Here is a 15,224-nt window from a genome sequence, read left to right as displayed (position 1 = left end):
GTGAAGATGGCATTTTGTAATGGTTATCTAGCATAGTCCTGATCACTGCATTACAAAAAAGACATGCAAATAGTACAAAAAGAGCAATCAAAATAATTCACAATAAGGAATCAAGTCTTGAACAGAGGCTATTATAAGAGTAACTGCTAAACAAAACACATTCAAAATAAGAAAAAAGAAACTGAAGGGCACTTGTGTTATTATGTTTATTACTAGTTTAATGTCATTATATGTGATACTTACTGTATTACCTCAAAACCCATTTGACTATGAACTCAAAATATATGAGTTTCGCTCTTCTTTGCTTCTGCCAGGATTCAGATGTATATTTAAGTGCTCCATCTGCCCCATAAACTCATATTTATCTTGGTTTTAGCTTCTGGATTCCATTCCATGCAAATTCCATTTTGCCTTCTTAGAGAAATGGTTCCCAAATCAGCCTAAACTCAAGGATCATATTAGGAAGAGGCAAATAAAATAAATAATAAGAGAGGTTCCTCTGTCTCTTCTATCCTGCTGTATCAGAAACGTTAAAGAGCCTCCTTGGACAGTAGACTTTAAGATCACTGATGACCCCACTGAACATACAGTATTTTGTCAGGGAAATGAGAACTGTACCACGGGGTTTCACCTCAAGGAAATATGATAAACTGTATGGTGGATAGGCCCACCTTCATCTCTTTTTTTCTTTTTGCATATACTCTGGGGATGTTTACTCCAGATTCATTGCTAACTTCTATTTTGGGTTTGTAGAGTCTGATCTCCCTAATGTTCCCCTTTATTTAACTGGTTTAATCAGTTCCTCATTTCTCCAGCTGGGCTTTGGGATCTTTTGGGATGAAAAATCCAGATCCAAGCAAGTATTATAATTTATCTGATCTTTCCTTGGTTCATATTTTTTGTTCAGCTTGTCAGAATGTAATGATTTTCTGTTGGATTGTTTTCATTGTTGTTCTTTAGTTTGTTTTGAAAATTACAAATCTTTAGTTTACAATTACAGGAACAAACTACATTAACTGAAAATTAAGACATTTAACAGACATGCATTTTTTTGATAGGGTAGTTATCAGACCATTCGTTTTTTCTTTTCATCAGCTTGTATAAAAAATGTTTTAAAAATTACATATCTTTAAGTTCTGATTCCACAGATGCTTATTTTATTGGGTCAGTGGTTTTGTCTGACCTTTTATTTGCTTAGACACACCAGACAGACCTGATTAGTCATCGATATGAATTACAAAAACATTTACTGTAGGTCTGTAAGACCTGTAGATCATTAAAATGCATCAAACATGTTTTTTAAAGGTAAACAAATAAAACCGGCACATTTTTCATGTAATTTATTAAAACAGAGCATTGAAATACCTCCCCACTGAAAAAAATCAGAACCACAACAATCTGAATAAGAATTGGTTTATCTGCCAGTCAGATGGATTAATAACTTTTTTTTACCATAAATGTTATGACTGCAATCTTAGAAAATATATTAATTAATCCTTACATGGCTCTGTGTGTACTGTTTATACATATCTATATATACAGTACACACACATATATATATATATGCTTACACACATACAAAATACACGCAGGAGCTAAGGCAAAAATTTGAAGGATTTTTCTGACCACACTTTTCACATAAAGCAAGATTGAATTGAGCTTTGGGAAACATCAGATTAAGTTAAACATTTGGTCATTAAACATTATACTCAATGGAGCTACACCAGGACAATGGTTCCCACCTCCCATAACAAGAAAATCCAGGGAGTCTATAAACATAGATAATTTTCTTTTTTTTCTCAAGCCACCTGGCCCTGCTGCACTGGTATAGCTTAATACAGACACAACCTTCTCAAGGGAAGTGCAAGATACACTGTTAACTGTACTACCAAATAAAGAGAGAAATTGCTAGATTAAAAAAATCTGTATTTTTTTCCTTTTTTGTATGTAAAAAAGTTAATTTCCCCATGAAACATAAAAAATAAGTTTAATCAAACTGTCTGTGGCTTGCTAAAACCAAGGTAACAGTGTCTTTTTTAATACCAGGCTCTGTTTGGTGCTCAGAACACAAGAAGAACAAAAACAGTAGTTCAGAAATACTTCCCTCAAGGAGTAGTCAATGCAACATTGTTGTAGTCTTCCTGAGATGCAATAGTGATATCTCTCAGAGTGACATCAATTTGCAGGGGTTCATTTTCTTAAATCCAGTCACTCTGGTGTTCTCTCTGTGTTGCCTGTCTGCAGTTGAGGGGATAAGGTTGAAAGGCTTGGATAATGTTTTTCTTTTATTTTTGATACCTTTTAGGAGATTATCTTGAAGAACCTCAAAATACCACCATTGTTGGTGTACTGAACTACATGTACTGCTGTTGTCATGTGTCAACAATCTCGCGGGTAGGTGACTGTTCATGGGGCATGGCTGTTGTGTTGGGCAGTGTCTGGTTGTGAGAAATGGAGTTCTGCTGCAGTTCCAGAGCGATAGCATTCTGGGGGAACTCCTTCACCTGCCTTTTGTACTCCAGGAAAGTGCAGGCCTTAGTTGCTATGGCCACAATATTCTTGCCAATAAAGATGGTGGAGACACGGCTGTCCTGGAACAGCACCATGTTAATGGCCCGAATGAAGATAGTGACAATGTTAATGGTTACTAAGCTGAGGACTGGATACAGCATCATTTTCTGTGGAGAGATGTGCTCTCCTTGCATGCTGATTTCACTGAGTGACACACAGGGCAGAATGAGAAGGAGGATGTAGCAGTAGAAAAACATTAGTCCCTCAGCCCAGATGGGGAGCCCTGTCTTGTGTGGCTCCCACAAGTTGGCCTGAATGTCTAAGATGTCCAGGAGGTCTAACGCCACCCAAAAGAGACGCCCTCGCAGATCCTCCTTCTTCCTGAAAGTTCTTACATACTCCATGCTGTCTAGAGCCACCAGAATTAGGTAAAGCCCAGGCACACATATTGAAAGCAAAAGTGTCAAAGCTTTGCGGGCAACCGTTTCCAAATTTCGTTTGTCTGCTTTGTAGTTCTGAAAGATAAAGTACAGCTTGATTTCCAGGACAAAGATATAAAGGAACCAAAGAATCATGGCATATCCTCTCTTAGCTGTCTTCACCTCTGCTCCAACCCACACAGCCACATATCGCAGTACAATAAGGAAGCAAATGTCTCCCACCAGAACAATTATACACACCCCTATCTTTCGGGGTCCCTGGTTCTGCTCCACAAGGTAGGCATCCATGAAGGCCATGCTGGTCATGATGACAATTGTTGTGAGACACACATGACGTTTGTCTGGAGGTGGCAACACCATGGTGATGTTCCCTTTCACTAGTTCTGGTTGTTTTTTCCTTTTGTGTTTTAATGGATAGGTGTGTTTTTTAATGCACAGATTTATGAGGTGAGAAAGACAGTGTTTTTGCCATTGATACTTCCAGATTGCCTACACAGATGAGATAACTTCATGTATCATGAAATGCCTTATTCTATAAACAAAGCAATTAAAGAATTTCATTATTGAGAGTCCACATACAAAGCAAAAATATATGCATGTGCTTACAGGCTGAAAAAAAATGCAAAAGTTAAGTTTTTGGCAATCATAGCAGATGATTCTCCTAAGAATAGTTTGAACAATGATGTTGAAGAAAATCTCATTCATTGCAATTCCATGAACCCTCTTAGTCTTAAAAGCTAAAGTCACCCTTTTACAGACTCTTAAAATGTTATCATAGCATAAGTTTGGCTTTTACTTTCAAACCAGCTTGGTTTCTCAAAAAAACTATTTGAAAGGCTGTTATCATTCAAAAATATGTACAAAAGTTGGCCAATGCAGGCAGTAGTTGTAAGTTCCGTAAAATAGACTGCTAATTTATATAATGTTTGCAATGATCACTGCTTAGAAAGATTTTAATTGAATGCAGAGGAAATGGCTGGAGATATCCTGATATGGTGATTAGGAAGATGAGAGTGGCAAACAGCCAGGCTAATGCAGGGGATCTAATAAATCAAACTGGGAATAACGGAGCTGCAAGTGGAAAGCTAAAGGCCATTTATCATGAAGACCCTGGAGACATGACAGCACAGATCTCCATCTTCTTGCCATCTCCCCTCTGAACATGTCATCCGTGAAAATGCATCCTTTTTCCAGTGGTGCTTGGCTCGGCTTACTCCACTTCGAAGTGCAATCTAGGGAGAGAAAAAGGAAAGTCAGCGCAAACACAACTATAAGTCAGAAAGTGATAGCCACCAAGCCCTTTCAGCTGGGCCTCTCTCTCAACATTGAACGTGGATTGAGCAGACTGTCGGAAAGCAGGGGTAACGCACACACACCTCATATTTAAATCAGGAACTCGTCACTGTTTCTGCATGCTGATCACTGTGTGGTTTGCATCATCACTGTTGGTTAGAAGGAGCTCCGTACTGAAAGGGAAAAGCCTCTATTTTTTATTTCACACATTAAAGTCATATAGCTCATTAGGAAATGTCTGTCATTACTATGTTTTGCTCCTCAATTGCTGTGTTACTGCGGAAAAAGTATCATATATAATATAATTATCATATATATCTATTTAATTTAATTCCAGTTAATTAATTACATAAAACAATGGTTAAATTTGTTCACACCTCTAAATATTCCTTGAAATAAAACAAGAAAAACAAATTTATAATAAAAAAACTCTGTGATGTGACACAGCAGAGAAAAAATCACAATAATCGAGGTGAAACTGTACTGGGTTCAAGGGCCATTATTCAAGTTTGAAAGTTATATATAAATGAGTTAATTTGAGTTAGTAATATTAACTCTGAACAAAAATAAAAAGAGGTAAATAATTTCTGAGGCACTGTATATTTCCAGAGGCTTCCATTCTATTACCACTGAGACACAGAGAAGAAATCACAACGATTGAAGTGAAACTCTTCTGGTCACTGGAATAGGGTAACAGACAAGGTAAAACCAAAATCAATTCAAGCTCTCTGACACCTGCCTGAGAATGCAATCACATGATGATGCAGATGATGCAGATGATGCTGCTGAGCTGGCAGGCATATCCGCAGCTCAAAGGAGTATCCGGTAGCTCCGGGTGGCATCCTGAACTCCTTTTGAATTTGCGACTCCCAGGGCAGAGCTTCACTATTCAGACAGCTGTAGTCCTGGGATTACCACCCTCCTTTCATCCTTGGAAGAGGTTTTCCCTCAATTTCACAATGTGATCGAGTGTGATGTTTAACTTCAAAGTGACTATCGCCAGCTTTTTCTTAACGTGTTGGGTGCGGAACAGAGTGCTGGAGTCCTTTTGCTAGGAAAGACGTGCTTCATCTGAATTATTGTTGGTGGGGTTGTGGCTCAAACATCTGGAAACTCCTGTGAGCTGCTGATATATCTGACAGCTCATGAGCATCAGCTTCAGGTGATATCCTCTTGATTGCATTTTGACGAGGGTGTCAGAGGGCTTGAATTGATCTTGGTTTCATCTTTTATGTCTCCCTCTTCCGGTATTCAGCAGACTTTCGCTTCAATTGTTGTGATTTCTTCTCTCCTGTGTCTCAGTGGTAATGCAATTTATTGCAAACTCAAATTAATTATATGTCACTTTCAAACTTGAATGATAACTTGAACCCTGGATCATTTCAATTGGTTGGCACAATTTCAGGAGAAATAGAACTGTGTATATAAGGTCACTCAGTTTATAGTACATATCAGAGCAGAAACTCTAACATTAAGACAAAGGAGTTGTGCATACAACTCTGTGATAGAATCATGAGGAGTTATAGATCTCAGGAAGCATAAAAAAACATATTTAGTGTTTTGAAAATTCCTAGGATCACAATTAGATCCATCCTTAGGAAATGGAAAGAATAGGAACTTCCTAGACCAGGCCATCCTCGCAAACTGACGAATTAGGCCAAGACATGACCAAGAACCAAATGAAAACCTTGACGGAACTACAGATTGAGATCAAATAACCTGTCTAACTTGAAGGACTTGAAGATTGTGGTTCATCAACGTTCCCTAACCAGTTGACAGGGCTTTAGCAAATTCCACAAAGAATGGGCAAAAATCCCCAAAAGCTCATGTGCAAATATACACATACCCAAGAAGGCCCAAATCTATAATTAGTGCAAAAATAATGTGATACAAATGCAAAATCTTTTACAAAGTATTATAATTCAGTAAACAAGATTTTTCCACTTTTCATTTTTGATCATTTTTGATTTTACGATTAAAATATTTTGTACCTTTACCTGTACCTTTGTTACATACAGTATGTTGTGTAAGTCAAGTCCTTTTACTGTTGTCAAGATGCACAGAAGATTCTCAGCAGGATTGTGCATTATCACAGTGAAGGTCAAAGAGCTCTCTGAAGACTACACATACAGTAGATGGCTATTGGACCGCACAAGTTGGGGGGTGGCTGTATAATGATCTAAAATCCAAATCTAACAACTTCACTTTAATATCTGTTATTAAGAAACTTAAGGCTACTTGGAATACTAGCAAAAGTAAGAGGCCGTGAGGCAAGTAGGTTAGAAGTTAAACATAAATTTAAAAAAGCAGACACTTCCAACACCATTTGGCATCTTCAGGATCCAAAATGTTGAAAACTACTACTTGACATTGCCTATATTAAAGCAGCTTTCATGGTCTGGCTGTAAGGAAGAGGCCAGTTCTGAGGTTATGCCTAGAATTACTCAATTATTTCCAAAATATTTGAAGATAACTGGAACAATAGCTTATGGTGAGATGAAAAAAAAGAGATTATTCTATATATTCATCAGTATCACTGTTGTGTTTGGCATAAAAATGTAAAGCTCAGGTTGAGAAAACACTCACACCCACAGTGAAATATAGAGGGAGGGGGGCTAATATATTAGGTTTTGTGCGTGCTTTGCATCTACAGTATATGTTCTGGAACTTTGTTCACAGAGGGCAAATTATAATCAAGGACATTTTGGATAAACACTTGGTTCCCTCAGCTAAGAAACCCAGGCTTGACCAAAAAGGAACATTCCAGCATGACAATGATCCAAAGTGTGCACCTACAATGACAAATTAAATAACTATACACCAAATAAATGTTCTTGACACACCATTTCAATCTTCAGGCCTTTGTAGTTCAAACTCAATATGACTGCATATGAAAATCAAAGGGTATGAAGGAACTGGAGTGATTCTGCCCAGAGTTATTCTGCTAGGTGGCATCTTGTCAGTGTAATCTATGTGAAAGGACTTCCGAATTACTAACTACAGGATTAGTAAATTTTATGTTCTTAGTGATGCCTATGTTTTCTTATTAATTCTAAGCTGACACATATGACAAATATGACATTTCCTCTGTGCAATGCTATAGAGAGCATAGTATAACATTTTGCGAATTTAAGATTTTTTTAAGCCAGGCATACTATTTTATCTGAAAATGTCATCTAGTGTATGAATAAATCTGTTAATTCAACAACTTGACAATACATAGAAATCTGGAGTAATTTATTTATTATTTTCAATATTGGGAATTGATATATGTGTTATATAAATATTTGTAGAACAACAATTTTTATGGTAGTTATATAATCACACAGAACTATTAATACTTTATTAATTATTAATTTATCTTATAGGTATCATTGTTGTTTGATGTTATCTAAGACAGAGCATACCACAGCAAAATGGTTGGAACACATGTTCAGTATGTAAATATTATTTTTAATCTAAACCATTTTAATACACATTGCACATATAATACATTAAATATGCTGGTAATATTTAAAATATATTGTCTAGTAACTATAAAAATAGGAATATAAATATTGACTTTGTTGCCATCTATCCAATTTACACAGAAAAAATGTATCAAATGATTTCATAGTGCTAAAACAATCATGCAATAATTAAATATTTGAAAAGCTTGTTTTACTCTAAGTGTAGTTACAGAGAAAATGCAAAAACTACTTGTATTTCCACAGTGTTGAAATTTGTATTGGAATGTCCAGATTTTTTTTTCCTTTTAGTCGGCATAATTACCATGTCATCATTAAGTTATATTATGACCACTGTCATTATAATAGAATCGTACTAGAAATGTTAATATTAACCAAATCATTGTGAATTACCATCAGAATTGTACTTAGAAATTATGCAGTTATTACACCAGTAAAATAAAGGGTTTCCAAAAATGAATATTGCAATGCAGTGAAAAAAAATGACAGTATTATTGGAAAGTATTAGAATGCAAAATGTTCATTCACTTCCACATGTGTGCAAGTCAGGACAAATTTAAAAAAAGATCTGTCTTTTACTCATTTGAAGACTTTGACTAGTTAATCGCTCATCAGGATGGCTGAGTAGTCTAAGGTGACAGACTCAAGGACTCTTAAAACCCCCAACCTCCTACAACCCTTTAATGTCATTATTAAATATATATATATTGCCTGTCATTTTAAATTTGTTTTAAAAATCACATGCTACGGTACATAACAGTTTTCCATATATAGACTTCTAGATGATTATGATTCTGATTCAAATTCTGCATATTATTGCTTTTGATGTATTATTTTGCAAGGTTTTTTCCCATGATATATAGTATAAAAATGTACAAATAAACAATATTCAGGATTCCTTTCTTTTGTTATCATTGACCTGTCATCGTAGTGAGTCCTGTGTCATATTGTGAGAATTAGAGAATGAAACATGAATGAGACACAGAAAAGTCCACAGAATAAGGCACCAGTCTATATCCTCATAGAACATTACAAGTGACATCTTCTCAGTGTAATCCATGCTCCACAATCCAAAACCTCCAAAAGAAGACACCAGTGCAAGTATCTCATAACACACTACAAGTAATGTTTTTTTATTATAATCTATGCTCTACCATCCAAAACTTCCACGGAGGAAAACACCAGTGCTTTAACCTAATAGCACACTACAGAAGGCATCTTGTCACTGTAATCCATGTTGTGCTATTCAAACCTTCAAAGATGAAAACACCAGTGCTAGTATCTCTCTAGTATTAACTCCACATATAGTATCAACCCCAAGAAAAAGAGGTCTGAGAAAAAAAATCAAACCCAGAATCATCTTCTAGGCAGCAATTCTAACCACCCCACCATCATGCTGTCCACATTCAGAATTCAAATGTATGAAATTGATTTGTAATCCCATTGCAATTCTATCTGCTGGAATCAGGTAGTTAAATCATTATTTACTATTTGTTCTAGACTTTGGTGCGCTTTAACAGCATGAGCTGAAAAATCAAGGATGAAAACATAATTAAATATGATTTTCTCTAAAGTGTATTTTAAAAATTGAATGAAAGAATACTGATCAGAAAAGCAAGATCATGGATAAATTAATGAACGAATGATCTAGGATGGAAATTATTATACTTCCCAATGAATGGAATCAAAACATTTATAAAACCAATGAGATTTTAATGGTTTTGTTTTGACTCATGTTTTTCATTTTTAGAAGTAGCCAGAGTTTTTAGCCTATAAGAAGGACATGGATTTGAAATTCTTCTTTAAACGACAGAATGCAAGACTACAGCTTTTCTGGCTCACCACTCTTTATTCGATTATTACGCACCTCATAAAATGGTATATACTGGATTATCATTTGTATCTGTATTAGTGGAAAAACATTAAGTAATGTGCCTATGTTTTCAAGTCAGCATAGGCACATTTCTCAAAAATACAAAAATACTATAAATAAGGAAGCTACTAAAGCATCAAGGGTTCAGATTCTCTCCTTCTGGCAGACTCATAGTTTATAAAAGCAAAACAAATGAAATGCTATAGATACTACTCATCCACACTTCCTTAAAAAGGTCCACAGAGAAGAAATCCTATACAAGCAAATGTTTCAGTGATTGAAAGGAAGGCTCAGAAACATCAATGACAAACACTTACAACTTCTTTTCATGAAAGACTTTATATTATGATCTTCAGAACTCTCTCAGGGACTACAGGAAACAAAAAGCTTTGTCAGAATGAGCAGTCAGAAAATGGAAAAGAGTGTGGGTTCAAAGAAAAAATAAATGAACTGGGCTGTCAGAAGTCAAACTGTATGGGCAAAAACTGTAGACATGCAGTAGAAGTCTGTTCAAAGGTGCTGAGGTCAGATGAAAAAGAAAAACATGACGTACTGTAGGAGATTATTGCCATTGATAATTGGGTAATTGCATTCAGGAGATTGTCCTGTTCTGCTTCCTTAGAACTCATGGGGCTGTGTGTCAGTTACAGTAGATCTCTACTTCATCTGAATTTAACTGTCCTAGTTATCTAATTTTGAAGGTTGGTAAATTGTTTTTGTTTCAGGCTAAAAAAAATAAAAATCTACAGAAACACTTTGGGGAAAATGTCTTGAATTCTGCCTGCCAAGGGTATTAGCACATTCTACACTTTCTATAGAATCTAACATAGCAATTCTCTGTAAAATGCGTAACATACTAGCATGAGAATACAAGTAACCAGGTTGCTTGTATTCTTGTATTCCAGGTTTCTCTGCTGGCTTTCTTGGTCTACTGACTTCTGATTGTAAGGGTGATTGTACTGGGCAACTTGAAGTCAAAGATCTGAATAGCTCTGCAGGCTAAGTTTTGGGTTTTGATGGGTGTCCCTGGCCAAACAGGATCAGTCGTATTGTTAATGATGAAAAGTTACTGGTAATACTGAATATCTGTTGCTTGGTGAAAAAAGAGCAAAGGAAGGGGTGGAAAAGTGGTAGGTAATCAAGATTGTGATTGAAAGTGCCTGATTAGAAGAAGTTTCTAGTAACTTTAAGTTAAACCAATAGAAGAGAAACCTGAATGGAGTAAGACGGTTCCAATTTCCCCATGAGGGAAACAAGGAATCTGAAGGGTGTTTTAATGAAGAAAGACAGACTACTCAAAAAATGAAAAACTAAGGTGACATGCTGGCAGGTTTGAGATTATGGTGGTACTGTATGTACTGTATGCCAGGTTTTATCCCACAATGGCTCTTTTATCAGTGAAAGTATGAAAGTGACACTTAGACAAACTTTACACTCTTGCACACATTCTTCAAGTCTATCTAAATATATCTACACTGCTTTGTTCTCACTAGCACCTACACAACAATTTGATCTTAACGTAACACCACATATACCACAAAGAACTTAAAACAGCTCTGCAAAAACTATTGTTTTACAACATTTCCTAGTCGGGCAAGGCAGGTTATCACTCTGAATGTAATGTTAATTAATTGCAGGGCATCCACACACTCTCATAGGAACAATGTAGAGACATTAAACAACAAAGCCAACATGCCATTTGAAGATAGAAAGAAACCTTGGGCCTTGGAGAACATGCAAACATGAACATGCATGCAAACTCTGCACAAACAGAACACAAATAATACAAACACAATTAATAATAAATCATATTAAAAAAATATGAATTATACAAAATAGAAAAATAAGAAACCAAGCAAGTGAGATTAAAACGGCATAAAACACAGAATTGCAACATACAGTGCACTCACAAAAAAACAGTGAAGAAAATAAGTAAGAACTTTACAAAACTGAAGTAACAGTAAAGTCAATGTAATGGAAAATACAAAGAATGATTCCTGAACAAACAAATACGGACTCAAAATTCTTACTAAATTCATAGATGTTCCTGGGAGCCATGTTGCCTCAAGCATCTTACCGAAAAGGGCAAAACTTATTAATTATAAGAATCATTTTTAACTGTTGAAACGATTTAAACTTACTGTATTGTACTGTGGGATATATTAAGTTAACAAGATTAGCCTGCCTTTCCCTAGAAATAGGAAAGACACAATTGATTTAATTAATACATCAGCACATAGACAGATTAATTTTAGTTGTTTGTTTATGTTTAATATCGATGTCCAGTGAACACAATTTGCACACAGACTTCTTCTTTTCCTGTGTCTTTAAAATAAAAAGTATCACATTCACATGGCAGTTAGGTTTTAGTTGAAAAATGAAAACTGCAAAAAGAACAAGGCTATATAATCTCTCCACACAGTTAGAACCACAGGAATTGAACCCAGAACCTCAAAACTACAAGGCAGCAATGCTAACCACTGCACTATCATGCCACCCCACAACCTTAAGGATTTTTCAAAAACAATATTTTTGGGCCTGAATAGCTAGGTTATGGTTGAGGTATTCTGACTGATAATGTCTAATTGCTCTTAGGTCAGCCTGGATTTAATAAAATAAAAGACATAAATAAAATCACTGTTAAGAGGAGATAAAAGATTTTGTTTTGACACTCCCTCCCAGGGTTTCAGGATCTGGAAATCAGAACATTTCCTCTGGCTTTCCATTGAGATGAAATGAAGTACTGTATTTTTAAAATATTTCTAGAAAAAGTTTAAGAGTGGTCCCTGAATTACTCTTTCATAAAATGTGAATCATACATTCACCATTCCTGTGGTTAAATGGAAGGAATAACAAGGCATATCTGATCCTAACTCAGTCTCAGAATTCCCCATAAACCTATTCAGCACTAAGAAAAAACAGGTGACATCTGAAAAGCAGCTTCATGTGACAAAAATAAGACTACATTTGGAGTATATGAAAGATTGACCTTGCTAGAGAAAAAACAGTAAAGTAGAAATGGTATAATTGCCAAAATCTCCCATAAATTTAATAATTTTGTACTGTATGTTTCAAACATTTGCAATTGAATATAAAAAATGTCTGTCACCAAATTTGGCCTTGTAGTCCATTTCGCATTTTAAAACTGCTGTAAGTATTTATTACCCTTTTAAAACAGAATTACAAAAAGTATGCATTTGAAAGGATAATGTGAGAGGCTGTAAAATAATTAAATGATTTGCCATTATCGCCTTCTGAGCTGTATGAAATCAATGTGACTTGCATTTGTGTTTCACAATAGATAATATCTTATTCTTGTAGTTTAAGGTTGTTACCATCCATAGCAACCAATTATTTTCAGAAGTAATAATGAAACAAATAATTACTTTTGAGCAACACGAAAACCTCTGAAACACAGAAAATGTTAAAATAGAAATTATCGCCTTCTGAGCTGTATGAAATCAATGTGACTTGCATTTGTGTTTCACAATAGATAATATCTTATTCTTGGAGTTTAAGGTTGTTACCATCCATAGCAACCAATTATTTTCAGAAGTAATAATGAAACAAATAATTACTTTTGAGCAGCACGAAAACCTCTGAAACACAGAAAATGTTAAAATAGAAATTATGTGCTGTAAGACAAGTGGATGAGAGGTTGCTACTACACTGTATGTTCCTTACAGCTCATTGTGTAATTTATATCACATACTGTATCATAGAAATTCAGGCTACAAAGTGTACAATTCAGTTTTAAAATTTAAAAATTAATAGCTTGCAATTCATTACAAAGCTCACTTTATTGCTGTGCCCTACACTCATTTGAAGCCTTGGCTTGAAAACTGATAGAAATGAAGACTATTCTACTTTGACCGCTGGAGTGCAAATGAGTTTCTTAGACTGTCCAGCATTGTCCTCTGAATCAGGAATAAATTAATATATTTTTTAAGTTTAACGGGGACCATTCACACGATGTAGTTTACTCTGTGAAGAGCTAAAATTAACTGTTCTATTGAATATCAAAGGTTTTCTCTGTCATTTGTATTATTGTTTTTTTTTATTGTAATTGTAATTTTGTTTCTTCATCCAACACAGCAGGCTGAAGTATGCTGTCTGTAGGCTATTAACATGCAATTCTGCAGATAAAGAAATAAGGATTAATATGTGTAAATGTGTTTTTTTCATTATTAATTTGCTCGTGGATGTTTCCCTAAGTTGTGCAAATGAAATATCTTAGATGTCTTTATTCTTGTAGATCATATGCTGTTTTAGCACTGTAATTGTTTAGAGGCAGTGTCATCCACTATTTAATAAAAAGAACAATCAAATAAACTGTAACTCAGTTCTCAATAATGAGCCCTAAACAAGCACATTCAATATTCAGGACTTTTTAAACTGCATTATGAAAAATGTCTCTATGGAGCAATGAAAGTTGGAAATATGGGTACAAAGTCCTATGCACAACAACAGTACATAGCAGCAAGTGCTAAATTATATCAATAAAACCAGTCCATGAGACCTTGTATGCGTGGATGAGCACAGAGCAGCATTTGTTCCAAATTCACTGTTACTGTCCATAGGAATATATTCCTAATGATCCCACTTATATATGTTGCAAATTTCATGGCTCTACATTGTCGAGTTCATGCAATCCAGTTGTTTGAATAAGTTTAATAACTTTATGAGCACTTGATTTTATAAAAAGTGCCCATAACAGAGGAATCAAAATAATTATTCATTCACTGATAAAACTGTAGATACAGTATCTATAGTATATATATATATCACTTGAAGAAGGCTCCACAGCCAAAACCCTTGTGTTTTTTTTCTTCTCTTCAGCAGGGAATAAACCTTTACTTATTCCTTGAAATCTATAAAATACAGATCGTAAATTAAATGCTATTGTACAGTATGATTCATATGACTTAATGGCTTAATAAAGGACTAATCATTGTTTACAGGTCTCACCTACATAACTTATTTACAAAACAATAGAATACATTTTTCTGGCTCAAAACCATTGTACCTTCACAATCAAAATGTAAATGATACTGAATGTCACTCAAATATAAAAGATACACATTTTTAAGAATTGAATCTGTTACACATTCCACTCGTGCCGCTCTCCCTTCTTGCATTCCCACGCGCACACCCTGTAAGACAAGCTCACGCCGCAAGTAACGCCAATCACCTTTCTCTCCCGTCTCTATTTTAGTTCTCCTTTTTCCTCACTTCCCCGCTCACTATTGCGGATTCTCTTCGAGCTCCCTAGTGCGCGGTTTTCTCTTGCTTGTCTCAGGTTTTCGCTTTCGTCTGGTGATTTGGATTGCTGCTTCCCTGTTTGCGCCTCCGTGTTCCGATCGTCTCGCCTGCTTCCTGGATTAGATTTTTGCCTAGTGTTTTGGATTGTTGCTTCCTGCTCGTCTCCCTGTGTGCCGACTTACTCACCTGCCTCCTGGTTTTCGTTTTTGCCTAGCGAATCTGCTCAGTGTTTTTCTCTAGTCTAGAGTCCAGCATAGGATCCTATTGCCCTAGCAGCCCTATCTAACAGAATCTCCAGTTATTTACTTGAGTTGCCTCTTCTCTAATGATGTGCTACTCAGATGAAAACAGTGTGCCTGCTGATTTTTTTATTCCCAC

General features: G+C 35.5%; 1 protein-coding gene across 5 annotated transcripts in view; it reads right to left on the bottom strand.

Moving 5' to 3' along the window:
- Positions 1-1,325: 1,325 nt before the first annotated feature.
- Positions 1,326-15,224, bottom strand: part of tmem121aa (transmembrane protein 121Aa) — a 170,249-nt gene continuing 156,350 nt past the window's right edge. For 4 of the 5 annotated variants that reach the window (XM_088648858.1, XM_088648857.1, XM_088648860.1 and 1 more), the window contains one exon: positions 1,326-4,183. In XM_088648858.1, coding sequence (XP_088504984.1) covers positions 2,373-3,311 — 939 coding nt within the window. In that variant the 5' untranslated portion in view covers positions 3,312-4,183 and the 3' untranslated portion in view covers positions 1,326-2,372. Of the gene's footprint in view, positions 4,184-4,327; positions 4,525-15,224 lie in introns of those variants that run through there. The other variant, XM_088648861.1, reaches the window with a different exon arrangement.

The sequence above is a fragment of the Lepisosteus platostomus genome, chromosome 10, assembly GCF_059453375.1.
Source record: "Lepisosteus platostomus isolate fLepPlt1 chromosome 10, fLepPlt1.hap1, whole genome shotgun sequence".
Taxonomy (NCBI): domain Eukaryota; kingdom Metazoa; phylum Chordata; class Actinopteri; order Semionotiformes; family Lepisosteidae; genus Lepisosteus; species Lepisosteus platostomus.
Note: the sequence above shows the minus strand (reverse complement) of the source record. Positions and strands in the feature narration are given on the sequence as shown.